Genomic DNA, 17,814 nt, shown 5'->3' with positions numbered 1-17,814 from the left:
TCGGGAACGTTCTGCAAAAAGAAACGTCTATTGGATATTTTGCTGGAAGACATGATGATAATGATTGTCTTTGAGAAAGATGCAGTGTTTTCTTCTGAAAAGTGCAAATGTTTCATTTTATACTGGCTGCTTGGAAAATAAGCATGTCTTCCAATATATCGTTTAAAGAAACAAAATAAAAACTTCAGACAAGTTAAAAACAGATTAAAATATTAACTGATCCTCATTGGCAGTATCGGGGACTGTGATCCCCATATATTTTTCGTGATTGGGACAAGTTTTATTATCTGTTGGTCCTATCTAATTTTACACTGAGAATAGCTTTACAGGGTCTTTTACTAAAGACCCTATTTTACCTATTACTAGGTAAAGTAAAAACTGAAGACCCTTTTACCTATTTTATGTATAATTATGTTGACACCCTGATTCATTTTATGAACTTGTAGATCAATGTAACAAGCCATCAAGTAGATTGAATGCTGCCTGAAACACAAATGTTAATGGCTTCCCTTGTATTAAGCCCATTTTGAAATCTCACACAGGTGGTAGCATTCACAAAATGGCAAGCTATGTATCCTTATCAGTGGAGCATAAATTTAAATATTAGAGAAAAGCTACTGATAGTGGAAAGCAAATCTTTTTATAACACTGCAGTGTTTTGAAGAGATACAAAGGAGAGCAAAGCCTCTTATGTTTTTGTAAATAGTTTTTACTATTTATACTGAGTTAATATGATGCTGCATAGCATGCTGTGTTCTTATTTTTTTGTAAACAGAGTGAGTATGAGAATCAAGACTCTTAATCTTGATGTACAAGTTTATAGGGTAGTCTGCTTAATCTCTTCTGGTCCTAGTTTTTTAATTATTAAGTAAAATTAGTCACTGGAAGATTTGATCTGGAAAGAAAGACTAAAGTGAAATTGAGATCATTTTTCTGGGAATTCGTGGCCTCTAATGAGTTAGAGTATATTCAAATTTGTATGTTTAGCTTTTAGATTTCAATTTATTTTTTTCTATCCATACTTTTATCTGTAAGTGAAAAGAATAATCATAAAATCATAGAATCATAGAGTGCCCTAGGTTGAAAAGGACCACAATGATCATCTACTTTCAACCCCCCTGCTATGTTCAGGATCACCAACCACTGTGGCTGCTGAGAGCCACATCCAGCCTGGCCTTGAATGCCTCCAGGGATGGGGCATCCACAACCTCCTTGGGCAACCTGTTCCAGTGCTACACTACACTCTGTGTGAAAAATAATAGTTATATCATCAGATTTCTCAATATTGTAAATGAAAAGTGCTATCTTGTATCTCACAGTGTAAAATACTTGTTCAGAAATAAAGAAAAAATTATGTTAAATATTTATGTTACAGTTGTGCGCTGAAACACAAGGCATTATTGAGCTTGTTGAGTGCAAATAGAAGGAAAAGCATGGATTAGTTCAAACATCTTTTATCTTCTGCTACGGTATAGGCATTGCTCTAATGAAACAAGACATTATTCTTCTTTGTGCAATATACATGCTGCAGAAACTTCTCCAGGAGCCTTTCTTTTCTTTCCAGTAAAAATGAGACGACATTTTGTCCTCATTTTGCCACTGCATTAGCCAGCACTGGTCTTTGAAACATTGACTCAAATCCAAGAAGAAAATGAAACTAGGAATGAATTATTTCATTTAATTTTTTACTTGAAATCAGAAACCAACAAATTTGATAAGAATAACTTTTTAGGTAATCCAACTGCATCTCTTTACTTTTTTCCCTCCACTCAGCAGTTTTAGTTTTCTCCATATAAATCACTGTTCATTTAAAAAGACCACAGATACATGTCTTCTTATGCTTGATTGCCTCTAACTTATGAGAAATAAAAGTATACATTTGATTAGTTGTTTTAAAATACTGTTTGGACCGAAGCCCTAAGTAATGTTCTGCTTAGGATAAACTACTTGTACTCAGAGAAGAGAGAAGGCTTATTAAGATTTAGGAACTTTCAGTTGAACAACACTTGTTTAGCTTGTACTTCCCCTTCCACACCTGAGTTTACATACAGAATCTCTGAATTCATACAACTACAAATATTTAGAGATATATTTGGCAGAGTGGGATATGACTGTATGAAACTTAGTTCTGAATGCAGTTAAGTTGTCATTGCAGGAAACTTCTGTTTACCATGGCAGAATTGAGATCAAGTTTGTAACAACCAAAGAAACTTGTCTGCAGACCTCCATCTCATCAGAATGTATTTCTTCATATTTTTTTAGACAACAAGTATCTCAGACAACTAAAATTTTGTATTTCTTTCTTTGTGAAAATGTTTAGAAGATCGCGTCATAACATTTTCCTTCCTGTGAGATGGAATGCAATAGTGAATTTTTGGGACAGCTAGAAAGGTCAGACTGGACCTGACTTTGGGCAACTAGATTTAGCTGTGTATGTTCATTGCAGGGCAGCTGGACTAGATGGCATTTATAGGTCCCTTCCAACTCTAAGGATTCTATGATTAAATTGAGCCAATTGATGTGCTATCTCAGTAACAGTAGTGTTCCCAAATACAGGGTTGAAATGTGTTAGATGTTATGATGCCAGAATGATGCTCTGAACTACTCAAATCTATATTGTGTGCTGGTTAAAAAGAAGGAAAAAAAAAATCCTCTCTGAATGTAAAGAATGAAGTCTATGATTTTTTTTTTTTTTTCAGAATGAATTCAGTATGTAAAAAAAAACGTGTTTTTGTCTATCATTCCTTCCTTCCTTCCTTCCTTCCTTCCTTCCTTCCTTCCTTCCTTCCTTCCTTCCTTCCTTCCTTCCTTCCTTCCTTCCTTCCTTCCTTCCTTCCTTCCTTCCTTCCTTCCTTCCTTCCTTCCTCCCCTCCTTTCTCTCTTTCTTTCTCTCTTTCTTTTCTGAACAATGAGGATGTTAATACAATGAATAGAAAAACTAAAAGCATTTGGTCTTAAAGAGATTTTATCAAGCTCTCAAGGAAAGTAAACTCTTAGGAGGTTACAGATTATTTAGTATCTGAGTGATGGATTTACAAAACTCCTGAGATAGTTGGTTTGCAGCACTTCCAGATTACAGAAAGTAAACTGTAAGATAAAAAAATAATAATAAAATCCTCATTCTTGGCTCAGCTGGATCTTTATTAGTAACATAATTTATGCTGCACTTTATTTAGCACATTCTCTTTGGAAAAGAATAGATAGATGTAAATATGTTGTTTTCAAAATAGTATATTGCAGAATTACTATTCGTTACTATCAGTAATGGATACAAATTTGTATTAAGACTAATAATGAATTCTGAACTCTCTGAATGAGAAACTGATACTGGAATAAATGTACTACTGGGTTATGTTTTGAAATAATTTGTATTTTTTCCATTGCATTCAAGACATTTGCATTTGAGGGAGATAGACACATAATGTTCACTTAAATGATGAATGAATTTCTGTAATTCTTTATAAGGGGAAAATGGATAGCGTTTTTCTCTCTTCCATTTTTATCGAGTTTTTCAGTTTTTATTCTTTTGTGTACTTTCTCTACAAGTCTGAGTGTCAGTTTACATAACTGCCGTGTTTTTCTTACACTAACATTAAACTCTGAATCCAGTGTCCTGGCAGAATCCAATGCCCTGGCACCAAATAGGGCCAAAGGGTTTTGCCTCAACCTGTCCAACAGACTCTGTTGAATTCTGAGAAGCAGTTAGGACATGACAAATAATCTTCTCAAAACCCACTGCACATAATATTTTGCTTCTATTACTTCTGTTACTCCAAATAGTCAAAGAGTAAGTGTAAAAATTAAATCCAGATTGCTTGCTGCTTAATGCATTTGTAGATTTCTTCTGCTGGAACTATTTTTGAAGCACTCTTGTGCAATTTCTGTATCTTTATATTTCAGTCCTTTTTTCCTTTTCACCTGTGGCTTGTCAGAGCTGTGACCCCTATCCTCTGCCTTTCCTCTTCCTTTTCAATCCCTCTCTTTTCCTTCTTCTTTCTTCTTTTTTTTTTTTTTCTCTCCAGAATGAAAACCTGAAACATTTCAGTTTCCTCAAATTGCTTCATTACACACAAAATAAGACTTTGTTTGTTTTGTTGTTGTCAAGGAACAGATAAGAAAAGTGAAAGAAATAAGAGCCAGATGCACAGAATTAGAGAAATACTTCTGTTCTTAGAGAGTTGTAATTGGAGCACTCAGAAACAAATCATCTGGTCTTCTACACGTTGAGCACATGTCCTAACCTCTAGAAATTTATTACAGTGTGGCAACTCCTCTTAGTGTTTGTAAATTTAGCTTTGGAGGTTTGGTTTCTACTGTAAAAAGTTCATTGCATTTGACTTGAAATTGCATTCTGAATTAGGGTTTGACTATGTTCATGTAAAATAGTAATTCCCTGTAAAAAGTTGTTCCAGTTATTCTGTCTGGGAAATAAATAAGTTACTGCTATGTGGAATGTAATTTTGCATCAGTTTTACGGTAGAATAGGTAATAGATATTTGTGCTCATGAACACTTCAGTAGTCAGTTTTGTAGACTGAGATATTAACCCTTTTATTTCCCTTTCAAAATCTGTTTATTGTCATTAAACCTGTGCCTTCAATAGGACTTGTAGCACTCCACCGTGACTTTGTTGACTCTTGTCAACAACTCTCGCTCAGGTCCCTAGATCTTGCTTTCTGTACTGTATTTTTCTTCTGAAAACACTTAAAACTACTAGTGTTGCTAACATTCGTAGAGTTGCAATTAAGAATATAAGCAGACGCTATCTACCTACGTTGTGCACAATGCTAGAAATTTAAGAGTAGTTCATCAATTAAGAACTTCTCAAATGAATATCAAAATGTTACTTTAAATATTTAGCAGTTTGATTTCACTGTGATTGCGACAGACTAGGTAAGAAACAAACTAAAAGACTAGACAACTTTCACTTCATTGATTTGCTGTAGTGTTGCAGATATGTGTATTTATGTAAATAGATGTATCTGTCCTTTGCTTTAATCTTGATGAATGTATGTAGAATCAGAACTATAAGAAACCAAGATTCCACATAGGAGCTTTGCATGTCCTGAGAACTTCCAAGGGAAGGTATTAACCATACAGTAGCTTTCAGTGCCAGGCTGACAAAATCATGATGATGCTTCTTTTTTCCCCTCTAACCCTTAACTTCTCCACATCTCTTAGAAGATTACCATGGAAATAATGATTAACTGCAGTGATGTAGTGAAAATTCTAACAAAAGGACCAGAAGAGCCTGACACATTTGTACAGCCTCAAAAATCCTCAGTCTTCCTTAAATTCGTTAGACAGTTTGCCACTTGTATATGCTATCATGAGGATTGATATACTTCGCAACTGTGCATTTATCTTCACTCTGCAGTGGACTGTTAAGTTATATTTTAATTGGAAAATTAGCCACTTTTTGTTTGTTTGTTTGTTCATTTGTTTGTTTTTCTTTAGTTGTTTCTGGTTTGGTTTGATCTGGTTTGTTGATGCATTACACTGAATCATATCAATTATTTCAGATGAAATAATTTTGACACACAGTTTTGGGAGTGGGCAGTGGCTCAAAACTAGGAAGTTCATCTTCTGAGTGTGCCATCACTTGCATCCAGGGTGAAAGTAATAAAACAAGCAAGAAAGTGCAATGTAAATATGTTATTAATTGCTACTTAATTACTAACAGTCAAATTCAATTCTTGTGAAGCTGATAATGTAAGCATATCAAGCAAATCAAGATTTGGCCCTGAGTTGTTATTTAAGTTTTCAGCTCTTCATAAATATTGATAATTTACTAAAGCAACGTGAAAAAAAAGACACTGACCAAAAAAAAAAAAATAATTTTGTTTTTAAAAACCTACTTAGGAAGTTTACATTTACAGCATAATAGTACAAGTCTCACGTGTTGTTTTTTTTTTTTTTTCCCCAAATGTCATTAGAACAAGTAATGGTGACTGTGAACAGTGGTGTACATAATAACTCAACTGCATCAGATAACAACAGACTGGGTAAGAGAATGCTGTTCTAGGAAGCATTTATCCTGTAGGGTCAAATATGGCTGAATATAGCTTTAAAATAGCCTTAGATGATCAGGTAATGTTTCGACATTAGGTGAACATTTTAATTTCTGATTTCTCCTTCACCTAAGAACAGAACATGACCTAGGGGGCTTTAGTTGTATTTCACTGTTTCATCATATATATGTTTTGATTTTCAAGTTTCTTTTGATATTCAGAGACAGTAAGTTAAATGACAGCTAAATAACATTTTCCCCAGTTTAATTTTTTTTTTTCTGCCATTGCAAAGTTATTTGATGACAGTAAGTGCAGAAATCTATTTGGAGCAGAGAGAGAGGATTATCTGCATGACCGAAGGCACAAATCAAAGATTACAGAGGACCCCATTGTTGTGTAACTGTAACTTTGTGGCATAGCTGGATTTCTCAATTAGTTAATAGACCAATCCAAATATATAGAATACATAAACCTGATTATGATTTTACTCACTGTAGTCCTTTGGACAAGGCAGGACTTATGGCTGAAGTTTGTCTGCTAGTTCAAAGTGCAGGCCTTGGCTGCAGATTTCCAGATTGATTGCATTACAGCTCATTATGTACATTTAGACGTATTAAAGACAAATGAGTAACATTATACATTTTTAATTGATGAATAAAATTCTGGCCTCAAGATAGAGCTTTGTCATTTTCATAAATTCATGTGCCACTTTTATTTAACATTTTGTATATGCTTTAAATGTATTTCATGTTTATATGTTTGATTGCCAAGTATCCATTTATGTTTGGACTTTCTTATTAATTTTTCTTTGACTTTTTCTCATAGCATGATTTCTCATATTTTATTTTGTTTCTTTTAGGTTTTGTTTTATTTCATAAGATCCCACTGGATGGGTAAATGAAATATGAAAAAGATGAGAGAGGGGCTGTTGAGCTTGGTGTGGAAGCTGTATGCTGCACACTAGGGTGTGGACAGTTCTTGCCCAGTGAAGTGCCACCTCCCTTGGACTTCTCTTTTAGGCATTGGTTCTGTTTGGAGAACTCTAGAAGTACTTTCAAGCCAGTAGCTGTTTTTCAAGAACGGGGCAAAGCTAAGCCCTAAGGCAGCTATAAAATTCAAGAAAGTCCAGAAATAAGCTACCACACTCTTTCCTATTGCCTTGTCCTCTCTGTGTCTTCAAAATGTCTTTGAGATGAAATTACATTATATTGTTTTCCTATGTCAATTTTTTTTCCTGTTTGAACTTAACTAGAAAGATGTTGTTTTTATAAATAATATTTATCAAAGGTGAACTGCAAAGTTGCACTTGTATTTTTGCATAAATGGCTCATAAAACTCTTCCACAAACACTTTAAGTATGTGTATAAATCCATTGATTTTAGGGGAATGCTGACATACTCAAAGCTAAGTTTGTGTATATTTTGAGGATATAGTCTTAAATACTAAAGCAGCAAATTGCAGAGTTGGCCCTGTAAGTCATATTTATATATGTAGTTCCACTGACTTTGCCAGGTAAATGCTGAGTCTGAGCTGTATGGATAACGAGAGCAATATCCAATGTTCATCAGTGTTCTGGGTTTTGAACCACTGCCATCATTTAATCATTCAGTCAGCTACGCTTATTCAATATTGTCCGTAAGAGCACAAAGCTTTAGTAGTCTGGAATTCTGATTCTGAGCCAAGAACAAGAGTAACAACACTATATTGTTGGTCCTTCAGACTGTATGTTTATAGGAATATTCAACTGTTCAAAGAAAAGTGTACTGTCCTCAGGAATCTTTACAATAACAAGGAAGGTTTGCAAAGGCACAAGCATTTTGCAAGAACAGGGATGCATTTGGTATATTTGTTAGACATTCCTTTTTATCCTGCTTACTTATAAAGTACTGAGCATAAAATTTGATCTTTTCTGTTTAAGGAATATTCTTAGGAAAGGTGAAGTTCTGTTATTTTAGCTGAAAGTTGGTTAGGAAGATTAGCAGCAAAGTACTGAGATAGGTGAATATATTTCTATGAATTTTGATTGAATTTCTGAGCTTTTGATTTTAATTTCTTGAGAAATAAGCGAAGGATTATATTATTTTTTCTCTTCTATATTTGCTTTTCTTTCTTTTTTTTTTTTTTTTTGCTTTTTTTTGTTTCAAATTTCAGACATTTTCACTTTTTTATTGAAAAACTGTTGTCAACATCAATGATTTTTTAAAGTATACTCTATCCTTCTCTTTCTACAAGAGTGTATATTCTGTCTTCTTTTTTCTTTTCTTGGCCCTTTTGTTCTTTTTCCAAATACTTTATCACTTTTTGCCTTTAAAAACTCCTAGTTCTTTGATTTTTTTTAAATATTCTCTTCAGTCTCTGACATCCATTCTTTCTTCGAGTTTTGCAAATGTCCTTATTAGTCAATAAGTATGTCCACATTTGAATTCTTCAGGGTCTATGTAGTGAGATATTTCCTTTCTCTTGTAATTGACCAGGGAATGGGAGCTGCAATTGCTAAATTGCTTTCTTGCCTTCTCCAAAATCTGTTCCAAATGTGTGTTTTTTAACACATAACATTAAAGAAGAGGGCAGAGGTGGGAGTCTAATGATGATCTAGGAATCGTGGTGTCTTTGTCACCCTGCAAATTCTCTGGTGAGTTTGGGAGAGATGGCAACAATTGAAGATATCAGTCATACTCCTTGTGTGAAGTTAAATGTCAGCAAGTGTTCTGCCATTTCTCAGAAAAATATATTGGGAATATCTGCCTTTTTTCTTCCCTAAGTCTATGTGGAAATTATCTAAGTTTAGGGTGATACTTTCTATTCTGCTACTGATTCTTCTTTAACTTTCTTTTAATTATTTTATTCTCACATTTATTGCTTACTTTTCCCATTTTGAAATAATATCCAAAGCCACCAGGATGATTCTAAACTAATAGCAAATCATTTAGATAATCAATATTTGAACAAAAGTCAGTGGAGTTACATCAGGTGTAAGTTGGATCACAAGCAGAGCTTGATCCAGTAGCCCAGATTCTGGTCTTAAATTATGCTGGAACACAGCATATTTCAGTTATATTTTCACAATTCATTGCCAAATAAATGAGGTGAGAGTCTAATCCCTTTTCTTTTGTCAGGGAAAACAGACTTGCCAAGTTGGAATTTGAGAGATGATTTTTTGAAATATTTCATTTTAAATGATAGTTCTTTATGATTTGTTATATTTATATGCATAAATGTACACAGATATTGATTTGGGATTTCACATACTATTTTGTAATTTATTTTGTAGCACTTTGCAGTTCATCTTTATCATATAGGAGTAGGTTGGACCTTCAAGTATTTCAGCATGTACTCACAGTATTTTGGATTTTATGTAATCATGGAGGTAACTTTAATAAACCAGAACTGATTTATGCACCAGCAAAATATATATTTATACATATATTGTAGAATTTCCTTCTTAAGTATTTTGTATTATCTTTTATATTAGCCACTCAGTGCACTGTTATTTGATGCAAATATTCACAGAACCTCATGGATTACAGCACATGATTTGTTACTAATTATGTCTTAATGCAGGTGTTTAATGCTTAGTGGAAGAAGAGAATGCACTTCTAAAATGGTTTCAGTATGTGGCCAGAGCCTCTTAAAGCTAAGGGAGTTAAACTTATAAGTGGTAGTTATAGTAACTACTAGCTCCTGTTTTTCAGCTGGACTGTGAGTGACATTGCTTTTAACTGTTCAGATTCCGATCTGCTCAAATGGTGTTTGTTTGGAAAGGGCTCAGTTAATTATAAATTCCTGACCTCCTTAAAACAAAGTGACACTCAAACTAAGAATCATGCAGGAACCATTAACATGGTAAAAGTTGCTGAACATCAAGGATTTGATACTAAAAAGCTTTTATATTGTTTCACTAAGCAATAAAAAAAAGCTATGAAATGTTTAAAGGCAGATTTGCTATTTTTTTTTCCAATATGCCAGACATAAAACCTAAAATAAAAACATATCCCTAATGTTCTGCTAGAAGGGATTTATGCTCAAATTTGCTTTAAATTGGAGTTTAATGTATTCAGAAAAGTACTGAGATAAACTGTTGAACAGCTAAATGGGCAGATTACTTGCAGGACTGGAAGGAGTCCTGGGGCTGTTTTGGTGTGAGACAGGGAATGTAACCAAGGCTGCTAAATAAACCCATTCCAGCTGAACTTGGTGGAAGTGGTCAGCTCAGATTGGAAAGGAGTACATTGCTCCAAGGCAGAGCCCCAGGTTTGCATTACCCTTGCTGCAGTTGTCTACCACATCAAGTCAGGCATCAAGTGAGGTGGGTGCCCACAGGAAGGCTATTCCTGCAGAAAGGTGCTTGGGACTATGTCCTTCTTTGGCGGAAGTCACAGAACTCACTGTCAGCAAGGTTACTGTGACACATCTGCAATGTGTGTGGGTAGCAAGGCACGCCTCATCCTTTCCAACGCCTTTGACTAGCAGCTGGGTCTCTCCCACACAGCAGTTCTAGAAAGCTATTAATTTCAGCGGGAGCAAGATCCTTGGGGGCAGCAGATAGTGCCAAGAAAACCTGGGACAACTAGTTGGAAGTAATTTTGATTCTGTTTCAAATAGCTTTCACAGAAATTGCTCGCTCTTCTTTGACATTGGGCTGAAGCACTACAAATCCATTTCTTCCCTATGGTGCAGACACTCCTTAAACACCATTTTTCAAAGACTAAAAGCATTATGGAAGTCTGCCACATAGAAATGACCAATACACTTCCTACCAAGTCTCTCCACAACAGCATTCATACAAAGGCACCTTTTCTGAGACCTTCATTGGTTGTGCATGACATGCTGACTGTTGATGGTGGGCATTAAGGGTAGAACTTTGTATGCAACTGTTTGCATGTTTGAAAGTGTTAATGGAGTTTGTGAAGTTTGTAAAGTTAACAAACAAATAGGAAAGGTGTTCTTTTTTGACATCTTTCCAATTCAGCACTCCTTTTCCTGTTACACAGTTAACATTTTCAATTATTCAAAATCTATTCATAAATTAGGGACGTAAATATTTTATGTCCCTTTCAGAAGAAAACTCCCAAAGCTTACGTGAACATTTTTTTTAACTTACTTTCTTGTTCTTCTTTCTCATTATACTCTCTGTTTCTTCTTTATGGTTTTCAGTGATTCTCTCATTCCTTTTGTACCATTCTTGACAGACTTAATCGTCCTCCTTCTTCATGTGCTGTAAACTCTCTTCTCACATCTTCCCTGATGTGCAGGGTCTTTGAATATCCTTTGGAAGGGCTTTGCCATCACCATGCAACAGAGTAAAGTAGTCCAGATGATAATGCAGGCCTATATTGAGCCTGCATTGAGCCACATTGAGATTTTGTCATTCAGTCTCCATAGTACGAGTTTATTGATGTTTGGAAGTACTGAGAACTATACACAACGAGGAGTGCAGAGAATACTGATATCATGTATTTCACAATGTTTCACTGTCCATTCCATTCCCCTACTTACATGTAAGTGCATATGCCCAAACTTTTGAATCTGGCTTTCATTTTTTTCTGTTTTTCTTGTGCATGTACAAATTTGGTATTAAAATAGGAGAGAATTGGAAATAAGTATAGGTATTGAATTTCACAGGTATGCAAGTTGTTTCATTGTACTTGTAGAAGAGCTTGCTGTCTTTAATAACGTGGAAGTTATTCATATTTTACATTAGGAATTAGTTTCAGAAATTTAGCCATTCACGAAAAAAAAGATAAATTGAAAGAGTCCATAGTATGATATGTATTGTTTTGATACAAGCCTACCACATCCTTGAAATTTTACTATGATTCTTCCATGATTAGCTGTATTTTTTCAGCTGCAAGGAATGTGATCAATAAGCGTACGTGCTCTGGTCTGGTGTAAATTTGAAGACAGTACAGAGTCAAAATGTTTTCATTCTGAAGGTCAGTAGTCCCTAGAGGCAGCAGTGCACAGAAATGTTACTGAGTAGACTCATATTAATTTATAAGATTTCTCTCCTTGTATGTGTGTTCAGTGTAACCTCCTTCATTGTCTGGAATGACAAGAACAATCACGTAGGTAGTTATTCAGGGAACTATCTGATCAAGAAAGAGATGAAAGTTGTGGTTTTCTTCCAATGGTTTTAATTTTTCCTTGATGTAAGAAGAATTTGGTGCACTTTCTAGGCATGTCCATAAAATAGGAAAAGAAATCCTGACTTTTTCTTCCTTTATTTTTTTTATTTTTTTAAATGTAACTAATTTCTTGATATTTATGGAGCAGAGCTCCCATGCCACTGTGCAACCTGTGATTGACTTTGGTAAACACATTTAAAATGTATTCTTCTGCCATTTGGAGTCCTACATTTAGATATTTCTTAGGTTTAGGTTCAATTTAAAAATAGGAAGAAATTTATTCAGTTGGTATCAAGATACAGAAGTTAAACATTCTGTACTCGAACATATCTTTCAGGTGCTGAAAAAATTAACGTTCCAAATGATAAAATAAAAATGTCTTCTACCTTAACAACATCCTAAAAAAAGTTTGCTGTAATCCATCAGCAGGCTATGAATTTTTGCTCCCTCTCTCTCCTCTCTAATTCTGCACATTGAAACTGTTTTACATGTCTTGTAAATAACGGACAATGACTGTTTTTATTGCCAAGTGCTACTGTAACACTTTAGACAATCCATACTTTAAAGAAGTGTATTTGACAAACTTATTTTTAACAGGCTAATAAAGTTTTATAATTCATTATCATTGTGTCTTTCACTCACTGTAAAATGCTTACGTTTACTATTTTAGAAATTTTGTACTATATTGGAAAATACCTGAATTGTGGAGTTCCTCAGCTGATATCTGTTGTTATATATGTGCTTATTCTTGCTTTTGTTTTCGGATATATTGCAAGACTCAACTCTTTATTTTTATAGCATCATGAATGATTTTTAATATATTTTTAAAAACTCCCTCTTTAGAAAAGAAAGCAACAAAGCAAACACCTTTGAATGATAATCATGTCTATTTAATTTTATATAAATGCACCTGTGTTTAAAATGTACATTTAATAAGACATGAAGTTATTCAGATCAATTCAGTCATTCAAATGACTTTGTATTCAGCCATTGATCATAAGACAGCAAGTTTTACATTTCAGACCACTATTTATTCTACTTATTATTATTTATTCTACTCAGAACTTTTAAATAGAAACAGTGGTATGGTTGAATGCTCAAGCATACCATGATGGTTTTAAAAACTGTTTTCACGAAACATCAGAGCTGTGACTTGAAGGGTGTGTTTTGGTTTGGATCTTCTGTTTATTGGGCTGAACTGTTTGGGTCTCTTATTAGACCTATTGAAACAGAATACACAACATAAGAACTTTGGAACTGTTTTGTCACAGTTTCATCCTAAGTTTTTATTCTCTCTCTCTCTCTCTCTCTCACACACACACATTTTTAATTTTTTTTTCTTTTGTAGCAGATGTGGATATTGTATTACATGTTCCTTTTCTTGTCAGTGAAGTGTTTGGTCACATTTTTCTCAATGAGATCACAGTATTTTGAGTATTTTACCCAAACTGCTTTATATACCCATGTGGACTTTTTCATCATAATGTATTTTAAACAATTTTAAATAATTATGATGTATTGCCACCTTATAAAAGGCAGGCTTGATACCCATTCACTTTGGAGACACTTTTAATAAGACTTGCTACTAAAGGTAAATTATGATATTGATGGCACTGGATGATACAATAATTTAAAGAAAGTATTCAAATAAAACAAAGTCTTTGATACATGCCAAATCCAATCATTTTTTGGATATTTTTTGAATGGTAACAGAGCTTAACATTGAAATATTGTATTACAAAATTTACATCCTCAATAAAACAAGGTTACCATCTAAAGCGAACAATTAAAAAGGGGACAAAGTAGAAGTAAAAGTGAAAGTACCAATTTATGCAGACCAGCAAACTGGGAAGTAAACAGGATAAATAGTAACATAGATACTTAATGTTCCTGCGTTTAACAATCCAAATTAGTTTAAAAATGCAAACAAGGATTCATTTTTTTAAAAAATAAGTATGAACTGTAACTTAGCAGTAAATTATTGTAAATACTTGCCTTTCTTTTTTCTTCTTTTAATGAGGATAGAGTGTTACAGCTTGTATTAGTTATTAATATCTTAAATTGTTTTATCAATGCACTTTCTTCATTTACATGTAAAAAGCAAATTTTAAAGATTACTATATTTGTTACTATATTAAATGTAAAGTAAATTTAAAAATCATTTTCAGGTTGATCTGTTGATGCATCTTTCTACAGGTTAATAGTAATCAGGCCCTAAAACAAAAATAAACACAATTCTGCACATAAGCAGGTCTTCATATTTTGTGGTTTTATGAGGTGATTGTAAATTCACAAAAACTTGATTCTGATATTCATATAATCCTAAAGAAATACTTCTTGGGCAATGTGTTATACCTATGAAAAGCAAATACTGTATGCAGGTTTCTAAGCTAAGTGTTCTGTAGCTAGTTCGCTGAAGCTGACAGACACTCTGTGTTTAAATGATAGTGTTTTGTTTGGCTTCCAATTTGCTATCCAGAGCTCTTGGACTTTCGTCATCAGAGCAGAGTTGGCAATAGAGGAGACAGACTGTCATTATGATCTGTAAACAGAAAATGGAATTTCAACCAAATAGTCCCTTCACAACATAAAATTGCAATTCAGAGTGTATGGCAACAGGAGCGTGTGGGTAAAGAGGACAGAAAGGTGTATTTGAAATTGAGCTGAAAATGAATTTGGGTTACAGTTCTCATTTGGTACACAAGATAACATTGTGTTTAAAGTGAATGGCTTTTTCTGGTAGTTGAAAAACAGTAACTTAAAAGCATTTGTTTGCTTTGTTTATACAGTTTGTTTCTCTACTGTATTTTGAAAATTTGTGTTTTATTCCAATAATCCTTTCAATGCCACTACTGCATTTTTCATCATAGCAAACTTCAGGTATAGTTCCTAGAATAGAACAGAACAGAATAGAATAATTCAGAGGAATACTGACAAGTATGGGGCATCTACCACCTCTCTTGGAAGCTTGTGACAGCATATGACCACCCTCATGGTACAGAAATGTTTTCTAATTTTTCTAATATCCAGTCTGATCCTCCCGTGTCAGAGCTTTGTTCCCACATCCTGTGATTGGCTCCCAGGAGCAGAGTCTGGCACTTTCCTCTGCTTCCTCTCCTCAGGGGGATAGGGAAACCAGGGCGGTCAACTCTCAGCCACATCTGCTCTGGACTGGACAGCCCACATGCCCTAATCCTCTCCTCGTAGGGCATGTCTTCCAGCCCCGTTACCAGCTGTGTTCCCCTTCTGTGGATGCTTGCAAGGACCTTAATATCCTTTATATCTTGTGAAGACTAGAAGTGCAAGCAATTTTCAAGATGAGATCACACCAATACTAAATTTAACAGGAGAATCACCTCTTTTGGGCAGCTGGCTGTACGATTTTTAATACATCCTAATTGCAGTTTGCACCCTTAGCTTCCAGGACTCACTTCTGGCTCTCACTGAGCTGCTGTCACCAGCACCCCCAGGTCCCTTCTTGCTGAGCTGCTCCCCAGCCACTCATCTCCTAGTCTGTACTGATGTCTGGCATAGTAACAATAATAGTAATAATAATTACAAAATAAAATCCCAAACAGTGTGTTGGATGACTTAGAATAAGAATGTGGTAGTATCTTTCACACCTTCATGTTACAGCACATGGCTTTTGCCATGCAGACGTACTCTCCTATTTACACATCCAAATAAAGCAGATTTTCAACTGGTTGCTCTACTCACGGCATTTTCCCAAGAGGGCTGATCAACAAAAAGGAAATATGCAAGTGTGCTGGGAGCTAGATTTTGATGACAGTGCAGGTCATCAATGACTTCCTCAATGACTTAGTAATTAATATTGGATATGAGAAGTAAAAGAAAAGAAAATGATGGAAGTCTTTGAAGCAGATGGGCAATTCTTTATGCAGTTTCTTGATGACTAGTGTTATCTTACTGAAGAATTGCTGTGTTTTACCCTGGAAGAGTTTTAGCAGAGTTTCAGTGTGTACAATACTGAAGAAAGTAATGCCTCATTAATGAACACTTCATCTCTGCTTCAGGGAACATGTTTGAAGAAAACAAGTAGTTCTGTATAGGCATTTGGCCAAGCTAGGTAATGTTTCTTTCAGTTCATTGTCACTCCATGCTGAGTTTTCATCATGCCTTTATTCTCATAGGCATCCTTACACAGACCTTGCTTCCTAAGCAAGTGTTCTAAAGACATGTGCCATGAGGCCAGTTGTAACACTGCCTCAAGAGGTCTCGCTTGGTGCTGAGGTCAGTTAGCTCAAACATTTCTGCCCAAGGTGGTCCCAGGGTGAAAATCAGTAAAAGTAATAGAATAACAGATGGGAAGGATAGAATCCTTGGGAAGGATTATGCAACACAGGCTTTGTTATTACAACAAACATTATGATATTGCTCGGCTTTCCCAATATTTTTCAATGCATGAAATGCTTTTAGATATGACTCATGCCATTGAAACTGCATTTGTTGACTTGTGAGAATATGCACCAAAATCAGGTAAGTTAACTGAATTACCCAAGTTTCTCCTTTCTGGACTAACCACCAGGCATTTGAGGCATGGCTTCTGAAGCAGAGTGCTCAGAGGCTGGCTTTTTACTCATTACATGGGATGTAAGGTTAACTTTTCCCATGTGTCAGCACTTGCTCTTCCTTGGGAGCCGATGTAATCTCTTTCTGGGTAAAGAAAGAGCCACACTTTCTCTTCAAGACAAAGGAAAAAATTTATCATTCCTGCTTTTCCTTTCTCAAGGGGATGCCATGTTTCCATTCCCTGCTGTGGCTTCAGTCTTTATTGGAGTCTGAACGCAGGCCTGCCTCTATTAGAGCAGCATAGCCAGAGACCTGTCATCCGCTGTCACCTGTCATAGTGAGCTGGTGGTCTGGCCTCTGAGAGCTGGAGTTCCTAACCATGAAGTGCTAATACTTTTCCTTCTGGCAGCTGGTCTGAATTTTGCACAAGCTGAGAGCAGCTGTAACCATTGGTGATTTGTAGATAGCTTGCATGATAGTGGTTTGATTGGTGATTGCCAGGGGACAGATACTTGTGCCAGAAAATGGCAGATTTTGGCAGACTGTGTAGACAGACTGAGGATTAATGGCAGAGAGATTGAGTTATCCTGTCATCAGTCTATTTAGTAAGGGTTTGAACATCTCCAAGAGGAAAGGCAAATTCAGAAAAGCTTCTGAGTTTTTTTCCCCATTCAGAGGCATTGTGGATCTTGGTTCAGGTATTGTAAATCAGGCTATTGTAAGATTTATTTGTTTGATACAGAATATAAGTGTAAATTTAGCTCACTGCTTTCATAAGGAGTGCCACCTGATTGTCGCAGGATACAAAGAGTCAGTACAGATGCTTGCCTGCCTCATTCAACTGCACCAAAGTCCAGACTCTGACTTTAGATACAGCACAGCACTGTATTCCCCTATAAAATAAATTAGGAGTGTTTATTCATCTGAGATATTGTGTCATTAATACAGTTACAGACAAAAGAAATTTTGTGTGTGTGGTCCTGCCTGCTTCAGGATTCTAGGGAGGACTGTTAGTGCGCCACATTAAATTGCACCTGAATAATATCTAGATGCTTAATTAACAATCTAAAACTTTTTGTCATTGCTGCCAGTGCATTGGAATTGCAAACACAACTTGTGCAGCCTTACTCTTGTGTCCTTCTTTCCACC

At 35.3% G+C, this 17,814-nt stretch overlaps 1 protein-coding gene across 6 annotated transcripts in view; it reads left to right on the top strand.

Moving 5' to 3' along the window:
- The window catches only part of NTRK2 (neurotrophic receptor tyrosine kinase 2), a 206,149-nt gene that overhangs the window by 83,560 nt on the left and 104,775 nt on the right, over nt 1–17,814 (top strand). For 2 of the 6 annotated variants that reach the window (XM_052701548.1, XM_052701547.1), the window contains 2 exons: nt 5,936–6,004; nt 6,870–12,757. The exons of 3 other annotated variants lie outside the window; for them this stretch is intronic. In XM_052701548.1, coding sequence (XP_052557508.1) covers nt 5,936–6,004; nt 6,870–6,907 — 107 coding nt within the window. In that variant the 3' untranslated portion in view covers nt 6,908–12,757. Of the gene's footprint in view, nt 1–5,935; nt 6,005–6,869; nt 12,758–17,814 lie in introns of those variants that run through there. One more of the 6 variants, XM_052701549.1, reaches the window with a different exon arrangement.

This window comes from Tympanuchus pallidicinctus, unplaced genomic scaffold (assembly GCF_026119805.1).
Source record: "Tympanuchus pallidicinctus isolate F22 unplaced genomic scaffold, pur_lepc_1.0 scaffold4, whole genome shotgun sequence".
In the NCBI taxonomy this organism is placed as follows: domain Eukaryota; kingdom Metazoa; phylum Chordata; class Aves; order Galliformes; family Phasianidae; genus Tympanuchus; species Tympanuchus pallidicinctus.
The sequence above is the reverse complement of the archived record's forward strand: the minus strand, read 5'-3'. Positions and strand labels throughout refer to the sequence as shown.